Consider the following 21,477-nt stretch of genomic DNA (forward strand, 5'->3'; position numbering starts at 1 on the left):
CGGGCATATTACCCTGGTGGAAAGAATACAACTGAGGAGTACCATGGTTTATGTGCAGTCGAATGAAATTACTTCCTGCTAAATATATAGAGAATTTATTATCTTTTACATGGATACTTCAATACTACTTGGCTGTACTTGTTGTAAAGCTGATTTCTTCCACCTTGCTAGGATTTGCCAAGTACACTCTGGGCCGAGATCTTATAACATTGGAAATATTTAGTATTTAACATGCATTGCTGAAGCTCACAAAAAAGGTGTAGCAGATCTTATTCTGCTTCTGGTTCAGAGAAAAATTGCAATGACCTGGTTTAGGTTTAAAGACCCTACAAATATATGGAACAGCAGCCCGGTGAATATCACCTTCTGTAATGAAATGGAGAATAGGTATTGTATATCAACATCAGGCTCTTGTAAACCCAAAGGCTTCTGGTTGGAGTCCTCCTCGTCAATGCCACACATGCACTCTTGGGGGCTGGCTGGAAGGTAGATGGGCTGAACCCCCGGCCCATAGTCCACCACATGGCATAATGAATACTGGCTTAACATGCACATTTCCTTGGGTAACAGGAATGGCTATTTCTTACCTCTCATGCATGCAGGGAATGTAATTGTTCATTGACGTAGCCACTGGATAGTGAGATTTCTCTGTGTGCTGTATGTAAAGATAGCACAACTGCTAATTCCACATGTATCTTACTCACAGCATCTGTGTTTGCATTGCTTTTTGAAGAATTGTTATGTTGGAAACCTAAGTAAAGCTAAATATTTTTTGGGGATGATGCATAATCCATGATGATATTATCAGACACCTGCTATAAACCAGCATAAGCCTCCACATACCTACCTTCTGGTTGCTGCATAAGATGGCGGCAGTGGTCGTGCTCCCCTCACTTTCTTTTTCATGAGAGGAAAGGAGGGGGTATGATCTGTGCAGCAAGGCCCCGCGTGCAACAGGTTGGACACAACGCCGGAGGGCAGCTCTCACCTGGTTTTCACAGTTAGGTTCTAAAGTTCTTGCAAGGGAGCAGGCCAAGGAAAGGTTTTTATTACATTTTACATATATGACTTCCTCTTAAACACCATAAACAAACAACAACAAATATGAGCCAATATACCAGTATCAAATATTCACTTTTTTAATTTGAAGCCACAGCAAGTAATAAAAGGAATGTAGTCTCTTGCTTCCAGCAGTATGTCGATATTGTGTTGGAAATGAAGAGAATATTACAGAGATTTTTCAGTTGTACTGAGTTTTCTTATCTGTTTTCTCCACAGTTGGAGCTCTCCAGCACTGCAGTAATGCATCAGATCAGGAGGGACCAGGTTACGGATACCTGTCGCATCAACAGTGTCTCCAGCCGGAAAAGGCGTGTATTAACACCAAACGACCTCAAGCATTTAGTGGTGGATGAAGACCATGAAATGATCTATTGCTATGTGCCCAAGGTGGCTTGTACAAACTGGAAGAGGGTCATGATGGTGCTTACTGGAAGGGGCAAATACAGCGACCCCATGGAAATACCAGCCAACGAGGCGCATGTGGCCGGAAACCTGAAGACCCTCAACCAATATAGCATTTCGGAGATCAACCACCGCTTAAAAAGCTATATGAAGTTTCTCTTCGTCCGTGAGCCTTTTGAGAGACTAGTATCAGCCTACAGAAATAAGTTCACCCAAAAGTATAACACCTCCTTTCACAAGCGGTACGGAACAAAGATCATCAGGCGGCAGAGGAAGAATGCCACCCAGGAGGCTGCGCGCAGTGGTGACGACGTCAAGTTTGAGGAGTTTGTAGCCTATCTGATCGACCCACATACGCAAAGAGAAGAACCTTTTAATGAGCACTGGCAGACCGTGTTCTCGCTATGCCACCCTTGCCACATCCATTATGACCTGATAGGCAAATATGAGACTCTGGAAGATGACTCCAACTACATCTTGCAACTGGCAGGAGTAGGCAACTTCTTGAAGTTCCCCACCTTTGCCAAGTCTACAAGAACTACTGATGAAATGACAGCAGAATTCTTCCAGAACATCAGCTCAGAACACCAGGCGCAACTGTTTGATCTCTATAAACTGGATTATTTAATGTTCAACTACTCTATGCCAAGCTACCTGAAACTGGAGTGAAAAGTCAAGCCTTCTTTTTTTATTTAAGAATTTAATTTGTCATAATAAATATGAGCAAGGGGTTATTTTGTAAATTAATATTTTTCTGTGAACTGTGCTGCGAGCAGCACACTCAAAATTATTTAAGTCACTCTATGAGAAAGGACCACTCTCTTGGCAGGGTAACTGAATTATTACCTAGTTTTTGGAGAAAAAAAAGAGTATTCCTACACTGTTTTAAATTTGATTATTTGATTGACTTAAATTTTCAGCATACATTCTAATTAATGTTATTTATCTTTATTTAAATACAGTCTATGAGAAGTTATTACTTCAGTCATAGGAAAGTAATGACATCTGACTCAGAGCAAAATGTGTTTTAACCATTAATCAGCACACAGTGCATGTCCCTGGATGATAATGTTCCCAGACTCGGCCTGGCACCGACAGAAGGATCAAGAACATTCTACTGTTTCTAAGACTTATATGTTGGAACCCATAGGGCACGTGAACGTTGCAGACATGTTTTTTGACAGTCATGGGTATAACCAGGCCTTCAAAAAGTCTTTGGGAATGGCGATGTCAAACTACAAAAGTATTCCACATCAAGGATGTTTTCCAAATGATAAAACTGTTGTCAAAAGCCCAGCCACCGACCTCGTCCCGCATCCCGTTCCACTGAAGCCATGGTCTCTCTGTTTCTTTGAACAGCAATTAGCACTTTCAGGATGGGAGAAAGGTGTGAAACGATGTACCCAAGCCATTGAGTGGTTGGCGGTCAGGAGAAATCTCCAACACACTCCAAAATAAAAAGAAAATTGATGCTCGTCTTTGTTGGATTCGTCTAGAAATTAAAAACTATTAAGAGAAACAATGCTGTATGATTTCTGCACTCTGTACGCCATGTTTGTGTGTCTAGTGAAGGAGCTGGTGAAAACCTGTGCTCAGCTTCTCTCAGTGTTACTCTCTGGCTCCCCCTGCTGGTCTGGATGGCACTCCAGCCTGGGCCTCCATTTTGTTGGTGCTGGACGCTAACGTTTGGAAGCGAGCTGGGCCCAGTGTTTCTCTCTTTGAAATGTACGTTGTAGCTTTAGTGTCTTAGGTTGAGTTTATTTTTATTTGTTGCTGGCATATCAAGCCCTGTACAAATAGCATTCAAGAGCATGCTGAGATGTTTACATGAATTGGCATTTATGTTGTGAAACATCAGGATAAAATATTTTTATCTCCTTATGTTCAATGGATGTTGAAGTCACAGGGGCTACTAGCGGACCTTCTATATGTGCATACCCTTATTTGTTTTAATTTTGCCCTTCAGTTTTCATCTTCTGATGGAAAGCCTAGATTTCGGATTGTCATCCATTAATAAACAGCTGTCAAAAGTTTATGCAAAGGCTATGTACATTTGTGTTATAAAGAACACACATGAATATGCCCAGTTGCCATGAATATGGACATCTCACCATTGCAGCCTTTTGCTTGTTAATATGCGTGAGTTGTGGAGGGTTGGAGATGTGTTATGCAGAAATCTTTGTAAAACCAAATCCACAGTATTTATTTTGCTGTTTTGGGGAAGTCGCAATGTCGTTATTAAACTGACCGCATACATGAGAGATGTTGTACTTGCGTTTAAGTTAATTTACTGAGTAAAGTAAACAAAAGCAGCTAAAATCCTGTTTCAAATGCTTCCTGTACTGCAAAACATGTACGTCCAACTCTAGTGGTGTTGGAGCTTGGGCCCAGTCAAACATTTATCTCCAGAGGGAAGACCTTTCTAACAGCTCGAGAGTTAAGGAAGAAAACTATCACTTGTTAACATTTCATTTCAGTGCAAACAATGTGGCCACACAATAATCCGTTCGACAACTTAATCTAAGTTTAGTAGGGATTAATTATACATTTAGAAACAAATCAATATAGATCAATCTCAACATGATCATATAAAAGTACTGAAAGGCCAAGATAAGATCAAATCTCCTGAAGAGATTTACCCTATATAATACAAAGAAGGCAACTAACTCCATGACGACGATGCAGACGATCAGGAAAAAGAATTGAGTATTACATTTCATCTGAGGATCCTCCAAAGTAAGCATGAGCAAGTTATCTCTCCATACACTACCTTAAAAGGGGCAACCCTAAGCTAAGAAACATTCGGTAAGGGTGAAATCAGAAAGGTGTCAGCTGTCTGAGTCTTCAGTAGAAAGCATTCCAAACCATGGGTCAAGTAGCATAAAGCCACACAGGGAGAAGCATAGGTCTGCTCCCTAAGATAACTCTCCTGTCCTTCACTTCGTTCAGCATAAAATATCAATTGCAGTCAGAGTAGACAATCCCATGTGATCTTTGCCAGTGAATTTCCATAGCTTGAGCACAACTGGATACTTTCACCACCTTTCCTACATCAATAAGTTGCAACTTCGGTCGTCCTTGGTCATTGCTCTCCTCTCGCATGAGAACTCGCCTCCTTGCTCGTTACCCCACTTCTCTTTGCCAACATTGTCTTCTCATACCTTGCTATCTAAAGAAAAAAAAAACTCCTATGCTAACTAATGAGGCTTTCTCGCTCCATAACTGCAGTGGAAACTAAATACAAGTACACACATTCTACATTGAAGGTTAAATACGAATTACATGTTAAACTATAAACATGAGCATGAACCAAACTTGATTCTCGAGGCCCACTCCAGACAACTTTAGTATTGAACACGGTTACAAAATATGTGCACATTTCTACACACACAATAAATGCAGCTCCTTAATACATCTATAAATTGTAAAGAGTTACGAAGATGTCATACTAAATACACCTGCATGAAAAATTCTCATTACACGTATAAATGTTTAATAATTAGTTTACACATTTAAATTTAATAACGTCACAATGAGACACATTTATGTTAACTTATCCGATCACATTAATATATAAATATCACATAAACCCTTATTAATCACGTTCTATACACAAATTATGTCATTATTTAATACTGCACTACCTTTCGTAACGTTTATTACACAGAATATATTCTAGTGCTGACTATGCATGAATATAATGCACTTCTACATGATCTCAGATGAGATCAAGATTATACTTCTCCAGTGGCTCAATTGTGGACGAAAGTTCTGATCACAAAATCCCAATTCATTAATGTCTTGTGCTCCTAGAGGTTAATATTTTAGTCTCAGTCTCTTTTATCTGACAAACCGGAGAGGGTTTAGATACAGACCAATCCCAACTATTTAAGAGGAACAGCCAAGCAAAAACAAAATAAAAAACAGGAACTTGCAACAATATTTTCATGTTCCAGAGTCCCAGAATGTAGTGTCTTGCCACCATCTTCTCTATCCAGGCTCTGTATCCTCTCTAGACACTGCATTGCCCAGCAGTAGTTGGCACTAAAGTGGAACAACTGCCGAGAGCAGCAGTTTCTCTGCATTGACAGGCTAATGTGGGCGCCACAGCACCAAGAATGGCACCAGTGGAGAGCCGGAAGCCAGAAGATGGCTCAGCCAAACTACAATGGGTTTATGACTTATTCTATGCAGTGTGAGGCAGTTTGATGAGGCAATGTTTCATGACTATTGCAAGCTAAAGAAAGGATTCAGGCTGTAAAATTACATTGTTCAGATCAACCCCTCAGGGCTCTGCAGACAACAGTACAAAGACAGGGCTCAAGTGTGGCCGTCTCTAAAGTGACAGGTAGTCAGTAGCTGTTGATTCACCACCACACTGCAGCAATTAAGTCTGATGATTCTTGCATCTGTTAAAAGTGATTTGCACATTGGTCCCAAGTAGCCTGTAAAGTCAGGGCCACTGGAATTATGCGATTCTGCAGCATTTAGGTAGTAATGTGGTGAAATATTTGCCCAGTCATCATTACAATGTGTACAAATTACAAAATAATAAAGTTTTGCTATCAAAAAATGTGCTTCATTATGCTGCACAATTTCCCTTTTCTTTCTGCATTATTTAGTCAACCTTGCCTAATAATTAGGTGCTCCCCTGCCGCATAATTTCAGTGGCTCTGGTTATACCTTATAGCAATACTGTACCAATGGCAAAGTGTCTATCACACACAGCAAGCAAGCTCTTCTCAAGAGGATCCACATTTTCATTCAACAGGTAGTTTGCATGTTCTTTTCTCTATAATTGAGTTTCTTGTTTGCAAAACCAATTCACAGCGAAATCCTTACACAAAAATACAAATTAATTAAAGTCATTGTATGGAAACAGAACTGGCAGGTAAGGACTCTTATGTACTGTATCAGAATATAATTTGAGTAAGTAAATGCACATCATAACGGAATAGAAGGCTAACATTTTTAAATAAAATTTAAGTGGACGTGTTTGTTTAAAATTGATAAAGGTAAGATGAAGTATTGTATGTAGATGTTTCTTAATTACATGAAAAGAGGAAGTATGAATTTGACTAGGTAATCTTAAATGCACTCTAAGATGACATTTCATACAATGAATTTTACACAATGAAAGTGATCTAGAAGAAATGTGTTCAATGGAATCTCATAGTACTGCTTAAATATAATTGTGTGGTTCCTGCTTACTCACCTCTTTTACGTTTTCTTCGTCTGCTCCAATATGTGATTGACAGGTCTCCTCAAATTATGGTTCATTGTTTTGGCATTCCTGTGTTCTTATGGTGTGGGACCTGATAGGATGGGTTCTGTAGATGACAGATATTTCAGATATTTGTAGAAAGGACGACCATCAGCTAACACAGAGGATCTCAAGCTCTCTTGGTTGTGACTCATACAAAAGAATGTTTTTCCCTAGACCCACAATATCTGAAAAACATAGTTAACTCTTCAATTCCCCAAGCTTTACATTAATTAATCTTCTAATTCATAGCATTGTTTTGGTGGGTTTTTGCTTAGATTCATCAGTTTTGTTTCTATCTTGTAGTAATGTCGTCAAGCAAAGACCTCAAAATTACAAACACTAAGAAGATTCTGAAGTAGGATTCTAGATGGGATCGGTACATGTCTGCGCACAAAAAAGGTTCTAAAAATATATACTATGTCAGGAGGGAGATGTGGAGACTGGGCAAACCGATGGGTGACTACCCTCAACAAGTATGTTTCATTGTTGGAAAGGCTGGTGAAAATCATAGAGCTTCAGCACAGCCTGACGAAAGGCTTGGCACACTTGAGATTGCACTCCATGAAGATGCCTGACACCAAAACTACATTTCACAAGAATCGCTGAACTCTCAACATGTTTGGAGATGGTGGTAACCAGCTTGGATTATCAGGTATAACTTTCCTCTTGTCTTGCAGTGTCCTGCAAGGCAATGGTTCTACAATGTTGCTGCATCTAGGACCCTTGCTTTTGGATTTATGATTCAGAAGAGAATTTCAAATACAAAGAAGTATTGTGGAAATCAAGCTGTGTTGGAAACAAAACCTACGTCGATCTCATTTTTTTCAACATTTTGCTTTAATAGTTAAAGGCATAAGAACGTATTTCATTTTTTTGGCTTTCGGTTTCATTTGTGAAGTAATGGGAAGTTTACATGCACTGCAATATCTCTGATAAAAACAAGTTAAGGTACAAGTGGTATTTAGTAACTAATAACTTATTGCTAAGAATAGGAATTGCAAGGCATTAATGAATGTTAACTATTGTTAAGAGAGGAATGTCCCTTGCATGATATACAGGCATGTATCCCTACTTTGAGTGACACAGCCATGTGTGAATATGATAATCTGAGTTTTACCAGTTCAGTTATCACAGCAATCTAGCATGTACACAGAGGTCTAGGGCTGTCCATGGTAATGCGAAGGACCAGAAATCGTTTTGTGACCTGAGGGTGCGCATGAAGCCTGTTGTCCATTTAATGACATGGGACTACTGTCCATGTCTTGGGTTGTTGAGATGAAGCGTTGTGGTGCAAGAGTGCCTGCATTGGGGCTAGGCGGCACATTGTGGACCAGCACTGGGGAAAGGCAGGAATGTGCCGTATTAGATTAAATACAGTGCATTCCTGTCCTTTCATGCAGTGCAGCAAGATGACTTGCTATGCTGCTCTGCATGATTGTTTGATAAATAGGCCTCTAGTGTGCATGTCAAGTGTATGTGTTTACTGTGTATTTGTGGCACATACATGACAGCGAGACTATGTGCAATGCGGATATTGTTGGGACCAGTAGGATTCATTAAGGTAGTTCATGGATTAGCATGACACATGATGAAATGTGAATCTAGCATCTCTAGCCCGTGGAAGTGTACTGACTGTGTTCATGTGGCAGAATAATGGGGACCCAGACACTGTAGTGATGGAGGATGGAGACAGGGCTACCCTGAGAAGTTCTACGAGGACCTTTCAGGATAGAATTGCTGATTAAATTTTCCTAAGTACTATAATTTGGTATGTGTCATGGCCACCAAGAAAGAAGTATTCAATCAAATTAATTCTATGTATGATTGGGCCAATAATTCAAAAGATTGATGCATCACCCAGGGCCAGCCTAAGCTCCCAAAAGACCATAGGCTGTTGGATCACAGGGAACAGGTGCATCAGTCTGTTCAATGTCTTTGCGTCATGAAGAAAGATTCCCCAGCCTTGTTTTGGTAGGCCCCAGTGGCCACAATCTATGCCTTGCAGCTGCCCGTCTGCACACTCATTAGAGTCTGGTGATGTAAGAAAGACATGACACAGTTCACTGAGGAGGTGAACTGGTTGATGTTCTTTCCTAGTGCTCTATGGCAGAATCCAAGCTATTTGGTCCTACACTGAACTCTAGCAGGGGACTTTCAGTTCCCCAGTGATTTTCTGCACCATCACCTTCCTTAGACATGCCTCTTCCCTCTAATTTTGGGATATTCCTGATGCACCTTGATGTTTACGGCACTCCACCTCGTGCAGATTTTCAAATGTCCCTTTTTCCCCCGTCAGCAAATGAGACAAGGGAACTCATCAGCAACACTGTCCAGCTCCTCCTCATCTTTTGAACTCAGCTGCCATCTTGTGTAGCTTCCATCCGCACAGTCTCCATATCCCCATGTTTTAATTTTTGTATTGCTGATTTGGATTTTGGAAGAGATGCAAAATCAACTAGCTTAGAATCAAAATTTGTCTCATCAATCAAAGGGTGAGTTGTTCTTGCCGGGTAGCTCTAGAAAACAATGTGATCGTTTATAACACCATAATTATTGACTAACTGCTCTCTTGTGACTCGGAGAAGGACAGATTCAATTAAGAAGTTTGTGGGATAGTAGCAGAAAATTGTAAGATCTATCCATTGCAGTACTCCTACTGCACGTTTGCCAGGACTTGCACGTTTTCTGAGGAGTGTCCAAGGTGTGCACAAATCCCTGTCTCAGGAACCGTGCTCTCAAGAGTGGTGCGGGTGCAGTTCTCCTCCCTCCAGGATGTCTTCTCTCTGCAGGAGGCAGATGTGATACATTTTTGAAGTAGAATGATAAGGTATGAAAACAAGACTAGGAGAGGCCAGGCAGGAGCCACCACAACCATGCAACATTGAGTACTGTCCCTGATCGTCTGAAGAACCATTAGGATTAGAGGATTTGAAGTTGGAGGCAAAGTTCACATCCAGTCCAACATCAGGACCTCGCATAGGGATACCAGTTCCGAACCCATCTAGTTTTCAGATGAGTAACAAAGGTGTCTATTATAGGATGATCCTATGCCTATAGATGCCCATAGTCGAAGAACCCTCCAGAGGCACAATTACTGCAGTCTTGTCGCTCCTACATGAATCAGTGCCAGGCTGGTGGCCACTGCCTCGCTGCAGGACCAAAGGAATTTGCCAGGCTGGAGTCTAGAATGGCCCAATGAACTTCATACTTTTGCATTGGACAACGGCAAATTTGGGGTAGTTTAGAGAAAGATTAAGTTTGAAAATGGCCTCAAGGTAATAGCTAATTATCAACTCAGATTTAAAGGTCTCAGGGATAAAAAATGGAAAGTGTATTATGTTAGCATACTTCCCCACTAAAACCCAGGAACCAATTAGAGCCTCTAAGATTATAATTCAAAGAGAAGTAGAATCGCTCAAGGTGTATCAAATGGTAGAGAATGCAAAGAGAGTTGGACCGCAATTCAACATCTTGATGGACGGTTTGTGAAAATAAGGGAAGCAATAAGTAAAAGCCAATCAATCGATACCACAAATATAGCTATGAGCGTGCTGAGAGTGCATACATAAAGATCTGTAGCAGATACCAATTTAATCTTGGGCTACTAAAGGTAGTTGAAATAGGAAAAAACGATACTTGAATCCAAACTAGCAACCTAGATAAGTGCCCATATTTGAGTAAAGATTATAATTAAAAACGTTTCCACCTTTATTCTTTGAGATTATAAAAAACTTGTGATCAAATCAGTCTCAAGTACCCTAAAGTTTAATTATACCTGTGTCACACCCAGAGCACTCAATAAAACAGATCACATGATGAAAGGTCTATAGACAAGTGGAACATAGTGATCCAATTTTTTCAGAACAAGAGTTTGAAAATAAGGAAAAGAATAAGAAAATAACAATCACAACTGGGTCACACATTTAGTAAAGAAAATGTTCTTAGAAGGAAAAGACCTTGTCATCTGTAGACCTATTGTCATGGTCCAAGATTGCCCTCTGGAGCACAAGTTATGAAAAGGGCCATCGCGGTGCAACTAGCTAACTTTCTTGAAAACAAAGTTAATCTGGGAGACCGTCATAGAAGTTCCAGCCTCGTGAGTAAAATTACCAAAGATTTACTAAAGATATGATACGACTGAGACAGCATTTTATTTCATACAGTCGTCTATGGACACGCCATAGATGCCCAATCACAGGGTTCTTCTCTGTACATTCCCTCTATCTAATTTGATGTGAGAGATGCTGGACATGACTACTGCTCAAATAACATCAATAGCTTTAAAAAGAGACTTTTCTGAATATTCCTGAAAACAAACACACAGCATGCAAGGCGTGCTAATGTACCGCTACATAGCACATTATCTGTACTTTTCCCATATACATAGTATAAACATTGCATGGATTCATGTTTCATGTTACCTAAAACACAGTATTACATCACAAAGTTATCACTTCAAGATCACTATGCCATTAAACAATTACATGGTGTAGTTCCTGAAAATAATGACGAAATAATATTGTGGTAACCCAACATGTTTTTACTAGGGGTGGTACAAAAGGCCACTGAGTAAAGTCTTGGAAAAAGAGATCTGTCTTTCTAGTTTAGCTGATTTTAGGTCTGGTCTTTTGTTTCTCCAAAATGTTCATCCATAAAATTCAAACATGGAGGGGTTTTTGGTCAGCAGGTTTCATCCATTGGTGAGTGAAATTGTCATTCACAACTTGCTTCTGCCCAACACAGCATACAGCATGTGGCAATGGTCGCCCACTTTGACCATTGGTTCCTTTCACTTTTTGCCCTGCACGAAGCCTGTGGACATTGTTCACATCCACCTAAAAGCAGTTCCCTTCTCTTCAGTGACAAACCTAGTTCAAATTGTGTTAGACTTGGCATCTTTTGGCGTGTTTCCCCTGAGTTTTTTGCTTTCTGACCCCCCGGTTCTGACTCTGTTTGTGCTGGCTTAGTGTTTCTGCGCACGTTTCTCATTGCTAATCAGTGGTAAAGTGCAAGTGCTCTTGTGGTAAAATGTGTTATGGATTGGTGTTTCCATGATTGGCCCGTTTGATTTATGTGTCAGTCCCTGGTAAAGTGCACTGCGTGAACCAGGGCCTGTGAATCAAATGCCGTTGGTGGGCTGCAGCACGGGATTGTGCCACCCTCACGAACGGCCCGTAAAAGGTAACTCAGACCCGCCATTGCAGAGTCTGCGTGCAGTTTGTAACGTCGACTTGGCCAGTGCACACACTTGCCAGTCCCTCACCTTCCCTTTTCTTACATGTCAGCCACCCCTAAGGTAGGCCCAAGGTACCTCTGTGGGCCGGGTGCAGTGTATGTGAAAGGTGGGACATGCCCTGGTGTGTGTGGCATGTCCTGATAGCGAATTACGGGCAATTTCGTTTTTCGCCATTGCAAGGTTACCTGGTCCCCATACGACAGAATGGGGAGTTTGTTTATAACATCTTATAAACATAACTGGCCCGGGGAATTAGGTAAGAAAATAAAGTTTAGTATGCCTGGACTCAGAATCTAAAGATGCATCTTTTAGTGAAGGTGATTTTTACATTCTGTGTTTGAAAACACCACTTTTAGAAAGTAGATATTTTCTTGCTCAGTCCTCCCATGTGCCTTTGCTGGAATGTGGATTGCCTTTCTGGGTTTTGGATGACAGACGGCTAGGGAGCTGGAGTGGCTCCAGATAGTCTAGGTGGGTCAGGAAAGGGCTGAATAGACCTGGGCTGCAATTGGGGAAGGGGGGGGAGATTTCCTTGCACCTCAAAGGGCCTGGTCTGCCTCTGACCATGCCGTCTCCACCTCCTGCCAGGAAGTCGCACCAGAGAAGGCAGAACTGATTCTGGCTGGGCACAGATGCTCTCTGCCTAAGAGATCAAAGGATTTTGGGATTTAAATACTGGGGCCCAGACCCCTGAACTTTAGAACTTTTTTGGATCAAGAAGACTGCCAAGAAGAAGAGCTGGAGTAGCTGTGAGGAGGAACTACCACTTTGCTGTGTGCTTTGCTGTGTTGGCCTGAAGTGGCTGCCTCTGTCTTGGGCAGTGAAAGGACTGGACTGAACTTTCTGCAATCTACTTTTGTGAGTTTCTCCAAGGGCTTGAGGTAGAGCTTGCCCCCTGTTTAAGAAGTCTCAGAAACAGCAAAGACTTCAAGCTCTTCTGCCCTCATCACTGGGGACTGTGTGTTTTTTTCTGCAACAGAGGAAAAAGCAACCTGACACCGTCTACGACGCCGTTGCCGACTCCGTGTCCTGAAGGCACCGCAGAGGGCACTGCCGCACCGCGACTCTGGTCTCACCGACAACGCCTGCTGATACCGCCACCGAACTGCTGCTTGCACCGCGACCTGTGGGCACTGCACTCCGCACCGCCTCGCTTCATGACGATGCCTTGGTATCCCGGACGACAACGCTCCATGCCAAAATCTACACCGCTGCTTGCACCATGGTTCGAGGGCACTGCTTGCAAAGTTATACGACGCACCGCCCTCATCCCGCAGCCTTGGCCTACTGACGCCAGCACCATCGACTCCAGTTTGTCAGCCAACGACAGCGCTTCAACCACGACGACGCCACTGCTTGCACTGTGACCTGCCAGCACCGCGACGAGCACCACCTTCACCTGGCACCGCGATCCTGGTCTCACTGACTACGCCATCTGCCGATGCTCGCACAGCGACCTGAGGGCACCCCACGCTGCACCGCTGTGGAGAAGTGTGGCTCAATGGTTAGAGCGGCAGACCCTGATGCAGAGTTCTGGCCCGGGACCAGAGTTCAATCCCCCGCCTCGGCGGGTCTTGGATTCAATTTCCTCGGACCTGATTATTCTCGCCTCGGTGCCTATTCTAATCATGGGTCCCACGCTGCAACTCTGGGCAATAGCTTGCTTAATCTCCACAACGGCCCCAGCAGCGCTGGGATGCCTGGCTTCACCATGGGGGTGCCCAGGAGTGGACATTTCACAGGGAAAGGCCAGGAAGGGTTCCACAGCGGTATGAATAAAAAGCGCCAGGATACCCCTGTTGGGGGTGGCAGTGCGCTATACAAGTACATACACATTTACATTTACATTTACTTCACACCGCAGCACCAGACGCCTGCCGACGCCAGCGCTCCTGACTTCAACAGAGGGGAGTTCGACCTGCATCGGGTGTGACTTCAAGGGCCTCGACGACTCCTGCACCGAACTCCAGAACCGAGGCCTGCAGACGCCATGCTTTCGGAAGCTCAACGAGAGGTAGCCAACTCCCTGCATTTCTAAAAGGTACTGTTTGCGGGTCTTCCCGACACCGTAGCTGGCCCACGACGCCGCGGTCAGCCAGAACTGTTTGGATTTGTTTGCTTACGTCGCTGTGATATCCCCGGACGGAGCTATCGACATCAAGGAACTATTTTTCAAGCATATTTTGATTATTGAAGATTTTTAAGTACTGTATTGTGTATTTTTATCGTTTTTGGTCTTGTCTAAAATATATAAAAATATTGGATATTTTTCTAAACTGGTGTGGTGTCATTTTGTAGTGCTTACACTGTTTTACTGTTCGTAATGTGCAAATGCTTTACACACTGCCTTTAAGATAAGCCTGACTGCTCGTGCCTAGCTACCAAGGGGTTTTTTCAGGGGTTATTTTAGGAGTGTAACTACCTTATCCTGACTAGAGTGGTAGTTTCTGCCCGACTTTGGCACATGCCCTAGATGACCAAAAATCTAATTTCTAACATTGGTTGTCAGTGGTGAGGATAGGACTTGCGTTTGCACTTGACTTACAGTGATTGGTGTGCACTACTACCATTTCGCAGACCATTACGTACCACATACTGGTTCTTTTTCTTTTTGGCCTATTTTTGATCTTGCCAGTTTGAACTTGCTACTTCATCATGCCTGAAACAAGAGCATCATCTGTTGCATCCATGGAAATTGCCTTTGAGGAGGATAGGTTGGAATCCTACAATGTTAGGGAATTGAAATCAATTTGCAAAAACCTAAAAGTCCAAGTCAGAGGCCTCACTAGGAAGGAGGAGCTACAAAAGTTGCTGAGGGCCTGGGTAGCAGCCAGACATGCCAGCGAGCAGTCTGATGATCTCAGTGGAGTGGCCGAGGAGCCTACTCCTAGGGTAGATGTGCTTTTGGGAGGGGGGAACCCTCCAGGCCAGGCAGCGGTGGCCTGTCCCCAGAGGAGCTGGAGGACAGGCGGGAAGCAAGGAAGTTCGAGTTGGAGAAACTCAGCATAGAAAGTGAAAGGGAAGAAAAAAGAAAAGCCATGGAGGAAAAGAAGATGATCTTAGATCATGAGAAAAGTCTTAAGGAGCTGGAGCCAAGGAATAGAGCCAGCTCAGATGGTGGCAGCAACTCGTCAAGACACGCAGACAGAATTGTGCACATCCCTAAGAATGTAGGCAAGGAATTCAAGAAGGAGGACGACATACAAAGTTGGTTTCAGGGTTACGAGGCAGCGATACACATGAATGGGGTCCCTGAGGAGAATTGGGGAGCAGGATTGTGGCCTCTGTTTCCAGAAGAAGCAAGGGATACTTTAGTAGCTCACCTATGCTGACATGAAGGAGGCTCTTCTCACTAGATATGGTCTCACTCCTGAAAAATACAGGGATCAGTTCAGGTCCAGTAAGAAGTCTGATGCCAACACTTGGTTGGAATGTGTAGATATGTTTTGCAGGTCACTGGATGGCTGGGTGAAGGGCAGTAATGTGACAGATTTTCAGGGGCTCTACAAATTGATTGCGTAGGAGCACTTGTCTAGTCTATATTTTGCAGATCTGTGCCAGCACCTAGTCGATTGTAAGCTGACTGACCCAAGGAAGCTTGCTATGGAGGCGGACCGCTGGGTGAGTACCCAGGTCCACAAGAAAGCGTTTGGGGGACACACAGCTAAAGGTGGGCAGGGTCCCCAGCAGAAAAATGGGGGGACAAGGGTAAAACACAGGAGTTTTCTAAAGGGCCCCAAACTAACAACCAGAGTAAAGGTTCCCATCCCCCCGGAGACAAGAAGCAAGGGGCCTCTTCAGGAAAACCTGCTGAGACCAGACCCCACAAGTGTTTTTCATGTGACCAGGTGGGCCACATGAAGGGGGACCCCAAGTGCCCAAAGGGGGCATAGCCACCCACCGGTGGGCAGTCCAAGGTGTTGGCTAGTGTAGCTCTTGGGGAGGAAGAGTACCCACAGGAGGGTGGGGATCCCGCAGAGATGACCCTTGTCTCACTAGGGGACAGTGAGATGGTCCCAGGAAACCAGGTGCCCCCTAACAGAAAGAAATACAGCACCTGGGTGACCATTAATGGGAAAAGGGTAGAGGATCTCAGAGGTACTGGAGCCAGTGTGACCTCAGTCCGGTGTCACCTGGTCTCTGAGAAGCAGGTAGTCCCCGGGGCATTCCACCAAGTAATTGCTGTGGACAATTCAGAGCGCCAGTGTCTGGTGGTGCAGGTTCCCTCCGAGTGGAGGGGCATCCTCAGGTCCCTTGAGGGTGGCTGTGAGACCTTCCATGCCTGTAGTGTAGTGTAGTTCCAATTTCCCTAAAAGGTTCTGTGCATTGGAATAATATACCCTGTAGATTTGGCATAGGACTGAGGTCAGTATGCCCCTATCGAGTATATTAAACTTAATTACTTTGTGCCAGCTAACTCAGAGGCCACTAGGAACTCCTTGTAAACAAGAAGGAAGTAGTTTCTGGCAAACGCATAAACATGACAACATTGTTTCCCTTTAGAATCGGAATACTCTCAGAATCCTGGAAACAACAGATAACAGTTTCACTCAGCTAATCGTGCATGCTTAGTTTCTTCAGAGTTACACAGAAAGAATAGACAGGCGTTTCAATAAAAGGATTTATTGAACAGCCTTGTTTCTCGTGTAAGAGATATGAGCTGCTACAATCGTAAGACAGTATGCGAGATATAGTATGTACAGCGTAAGCAGTAGAAAGAAATAATACTGCGCTAGCATTATCTTTTAGTTATGACACATATATTCATATACAACATAATAACATAAGCTAAAAATGCAAGTACTCATAAGATACTTCTCTAACTAGTTCTACCCCAGTGTACCTAACCTAAGTGTAGTACAAGGTAAGAAGTAGGTGATGTATTCTATAGTATGGTAGGCTATAGTATGGTATGCTATAGTCTGTTATGCCAAGAGTCCCTCTAGGTTCTAGTCAGCTCCATACCTTGAGAATGAGAGAGGTGGGAACCTCTTTCCGGGTCTCGAACTCTAACACCCAGCGAAGGGAGTCAGAACACTGGAAGCTGGATTCTCTGCGAGCAGGGATTTAAAGTCTCTTGTCAGTGCATCAGGCCGGGACACAGGCTCCTCTAAAGTCGAGGTCTCCTCCCTCTTGCTTGGGCAGGGCAAGGTATATTTATACCTGGTAGGTGCCTTGGAATGTTAGCATTGACATAAAGTCGGGCAGAGGAAGACGTCAGGAATGAACCCTTAAGGAATAGTGGTTCATGCATAATAAATGCATTCTTGGAGAAATCAATAATCCTGTGCTAGGGGAACTCCCAACAGCTTAAGGGTCTGGTTTCTAAGAACTTGTTGTGATGTTGGGGTGAACGGATGTAGGTGACCATGCCTGTATTTGGATAGTATGGCTAATGCCTAAATAAGGACTGGGATCTTATGCCTATATAAGGGCAATGCGAATTGTGCCTATATAAGGACATGTTTCAGGAAAACCTATATACGGTCACCTAAAGGGGAATGCAACAGTAGATTGTCTGCTAAGTAACGTCCTGGAGCAGTCCTCATGGAGGGATGTTGAGGTCAAGTCTCACTTGGAGATGCTTGGGTTGCCTGAGTGGGCATGCATGTCCACCCGGTTAATGGCGGCCAGAGTGGGTGATCAAGATGACTTGGAGCCTGAAACAGTGGCCCAAGTCCCGGCCAAGACAAAGGGCAAGGGGCGTGGGAAACCGGCCCCTGACGTTTCCACGGACCGGGAGAAGGCGGACATCGAGGGGGACGCCCCGGTGCCTACATGGGAGCTGGTAGCTGAACTGGGGGACATCTCGGAGCTGACCCATTGGCAGCAGGAAGGGGGTCCCACCAGGGAGGAATTCTGCAAGGAGCAGAAAGAGTGCCCTTCTCTGGAGGGTCTGGGGTGGCAGACTGCAGACCAGGCAGCTGGTGATCAGTCCGGATCACATTGGATCTACTGGGAGAATGATCTCCTGTATAGTGAGCCTAAGGTCGCTGAGTCTGGGTCAGCCCGTGTGCTGGTGGTACCTCAGCGTTTCAGGACCTTCCTACTGGGTCTGGCTCATGACGTGCCTTTGGCAGGACATTTGGGGCAGGACAAGACCTTTGACAGACTTGTCAACCACTTCTTCTGGCCCCAAATGCGAAGGCAGTCAAATGGACATTGCAGGTCTTACCAAACTTGCCATGCAAGTGGTAAGAGCGGGAGGATAGTCAAAGCTCCTCTCCAGCCTTTTCCAGTCATTGGAACACCCTTTGAAAGGGTAGGGATGGACATTGTGCTGCCGCTGGAGCCCTAGACAGCCATGGGCAACAGGTACATCCTGGTCTTGTTGGACCATGCCACCTGGTACCCGGAGGCAATCCCTCTCAGAACAAAGATGGCACCAGTGGTGGCCGGGCGTTAATGAGGATATTTTCCTGCATGGGGTTCCCCATAGAGGTGGTTTCTAACAGAGGGACCTATTTCATATTCAAGTATATGACATCCCTGTGGAAGGAGTGTGGTGTAACCTACAAGTTCACCACCCTTTACCACCCACAAGGTAACGGTCTGGTGGAGAGATTCAACCAGACCTTGAAGGGCATGATTAAGGGTCTAACATGAGGCGCAATTGGGACGTCCTCTTGCCATACCTTCTCTTTGCATACAGGGAGGTGCCTCAGAAGTATCTTGGGTTCAGAACCTTTGAGCTTCTGTATGGTCACCCTGTGAGAGGACCCCTGAGTTTGGTGAAGGAAGGCTGGGAGGCAGCTCCAAGGAAAACTTCCCAGGATGTGTTTAATTACATGCTGGCCTTCAGAAACCAAACTGCCCGCTTCAGGAAACTCGCTCAGGCGAACCTAGAAGCCGGCCAAGAAGAAATGAATTTCAACCTGTGTAGAGTGTGGGTTATGGCCCCAGTGGAACCTTATGCCATGCAGGACAAGTGGACTGGGCCGTTTGAGGTGGTGGAGCGCAAAAGTGATGTCACCTACCTGGTGGATTTGCAGGCTCCAAGGAACGCTTTGAGGGTCCTCCATGTGAACCGCCTCAAGCCCCACTTCGAGAGGTCCGAAGTGAGCATGCTCTTGGCGATAGATGAAGGGGTGGAAGAGAAGAGTGACCCTCTCCCTGACCTCCTGTCTGCCAAGGAGCACGATGGGTCAGTGGAAGGTGTGATCCTCTCCCCTACCCTGACCCCCGAGCAGCAGAGCGACTGGCGCCAAGTGTTGGGTCAGTTTGACCCACTGTTCTCATTGACCCCAGGTGTTACTCACTGGTCTACCCATGACGTGGACACCGGTGACAGCCCTCCTGTGAAGCACAAGATTTACAGGTTGACTGACCGGGTCAAGGCTAGCATCAAAGAGGAGGTCTGTAAGATGTTGGCGTTAGGGGTGATCGAGCCTTCCAGAAGACCTTGGGCCAGCCCAGTGGTCTTGGTACCAAAGGCCGCTGCATCTGGTGCCACTCCAGAACTGAGGTTTTGTGTGGACTACTGGGGACTCAATGCCGTCACCAGGACTGACGCACACCCCATCCCCAGAGCTGATGAGCTCATTGATCGGTTGGGAGCTGCCAAGTTCCTCAGCACATTCGATTAAATGTCTGGGTACTAGCAGATTGCCCTAACCGAGGGGGCCAAGGAGAGGTCAGCATTCTCAACCTCTGAAGGACATTACCAGTTCTGGGTGATGGTCTTTGGGTTGAAGAATGCCCCTGCCACCTTTCAGAGGTTGGTCAACCAGGTGTTGGCTGGACTGGAGGATTTCAGTGCCGCCTACCTGGATGACATCACAGTGTTCAGTTCCAACTGGGCAGAGCACTTGCAACACCTCGGTGAAGTGTTGAGAGCTCTGCAAAGGGCAGGCCGCACGATCAAGGCCAGAAAGTGCCAGATCAGGCAGGGTTCTGTGGTGTACTTGGGACACCAGGTAGGAAGCGGCCAGGTGGCACCCCTACAGCCCAAGATCGACACCATCCTGGCTGGGGAGCCCCCAAGACCCAGACAGAGGTGATAGCCTTCTTAGGTCTTACCGGGTACTACAGGAGGTTTGTTAAGGGCTATGGCACCATTGTTGCCCCCTTGACAGAGCTGACTTCCAGGAAGCAGCTCAAGAAGGTGATCTGGACTGAGTCCTGCCAGAAGGCTTTTGATACCCTGAAGGCTGCCATGTGCACGGCACCAGTGCTCAAGGCACCCGACTCCTCCAAGGAATTCGTCGTGCAGACCGACGCTTTAGAGCATGGTGTGGGAGAGGTGCTCTCACAACTGAACGAAGAGGGCCTAGACCAGTCTGTAGTCTTCCTTAGCAGGAGACCACTCCCCAGGGAACAGAGGTGGAGTGCCATCAAAAGGGAGGCTTTCGCTGTGGTCTGGGCACTGAAGAAGCTGAAGCCCTACCTGTTTGGGAGTCACTTCTGGGTTCAGACAGACCACAGGCCCCTCAGATGTTTAATGCAAATGAGGGGTGAGAATCCAAAACTGCTGATGTGGTCCATCTCCCTACAGGGAATAGACTTTACAGTGGAACACCATCCTGGCACAGAGCACGCCAATGCAGATGGTCTGTCGAGGTTCTTCCGCCATAGTGAAGAGAACTCCCAAGAGGGTGGGTAGTTCTCCCCACTTTCAGCTGGAGGGGACATGTGTTAGACTTGGCATCTTTTGGCATGTTTCCCCTGAGTTTTTTGCTTTCCGACCTCCCGGTTCTGACTCTGTTTGTGCTGGCTTAGTGTTTCTGCGCACTTTTCTCACTGCTAATCAGTGGTAAAGTGCAAGTGCTCCTGTGGTTAAATGTGTTATGGATTGGTGTTCCATGATTGGCCTGTTTGATTTATGTGTCAGTCCCTAGTAAAGTGCACTGCTTGTGCCAGGGCCTGTGAATCAAATGCCGTTGGTGGGCTGCAGCACAGGATTGTGCTACCCCCAAGAATGGCCCATAAATGGTAACTCAGACCCGGCGTTGCGGAGTCTGCACGCAGTTTGTAACTGCCATGTCGACTTGGCCAGTGCACACACTTGCCAGTCCCTCACCTTCCCTTTTCTTACATGTCACCCACCCCTAAGGTAGGCCCAAGGTACCCCTGTGGGCCGGGGGCAGTGTATGTGAAAGGTAGGACATGCTCTGGTGTGTGTGGCATGTCCTGATAGCGGATTACGGGCAATTTCGTTTTTCGCCATTGCAAGGTTACCTGTTTCCCATAGGACGGAATTGGGAGTTTGTTTATAACATCTTATCAACATAACTGGCCCGGAGAATTAGGTAAGAAAATAAAGTTTAGAATGCCTGAACTCAGAATCTAAAGATGCATCTTTTAGTGAAGGTGATTTTTACATTCTGTGTTTGAAAACACCACTTTTAGAAAGTAGATATTTTCTTGCTCAGTCCTCCCGTGTGCCTCTGCTGGTATGTGGATTGCCTGTCTGGGTTTTGGATGACAGAAGGCTAGGGAGCAGGAGTGGCTCCAGATAGTCTAGGTGGGTCAGGAAAGGGCTGCATAGACCTGGGCTGCAATTGGGGAAGGG

General features: G+C 45.1%; 1 protein-coding gene and 1 long non-coding RNA gene across 3 annotated transcripts in view; one reads left to right on the plus strand and one right to left on the minus strand.

Moving 5' to 3' along the window:
• CHST11 (carbohydrate sulfotransferase 11) overlaps positions 1-3,725 on the plus strand; it is a 551,611-nt gene extending 547,886 nt beyond the window's left edge. For both annotated transcript variants that reach the window (XM_085653259.1, XM_085653260.1), the window contains exon 3: positions 1,279-3,725. In XM_085653259.1, the coding sequence (XP_085509385.1) occupies positions 1,279-2,133 (855 nt within the window). In that variant the 3' untranslated portion in view covers positions 2,134-3,725. The remainder of the gene's footprint in view (positions 1-1,278) is intronic.
• The window catches only part of LOC146855467 (uncharacterized), a 239,136-nt gene extending 232,357 nt beyond the window's left edge, over positions 1-6,779 (minus strand). Inside the window, exon 1 of the long non-coding RNA XR_014981330.1 lies at positions 6,680-6,779. This is a non-coding gene — a long non-coding RNA (uncharacterized LOC146855467). The remainder of the gene's footprint in view (positions 1-6,679) is intronic.
• Positions 6,780-21,477: the final 14,698 nt, after the last annotated feature.

Source organism: Triturus cristatus, chromosome 4_1, assembly GCF_964204655.1.
Source record: "Triturus cristatus chromosome 4_1, aTriCri1.1, whole genome shotgun sequence".
Lineage (NCBI taxonomy): Eukaryota > Metazoa > Chordata > Amphibia > Caudata > Salamandridae > Triturus > Triturus cristatus.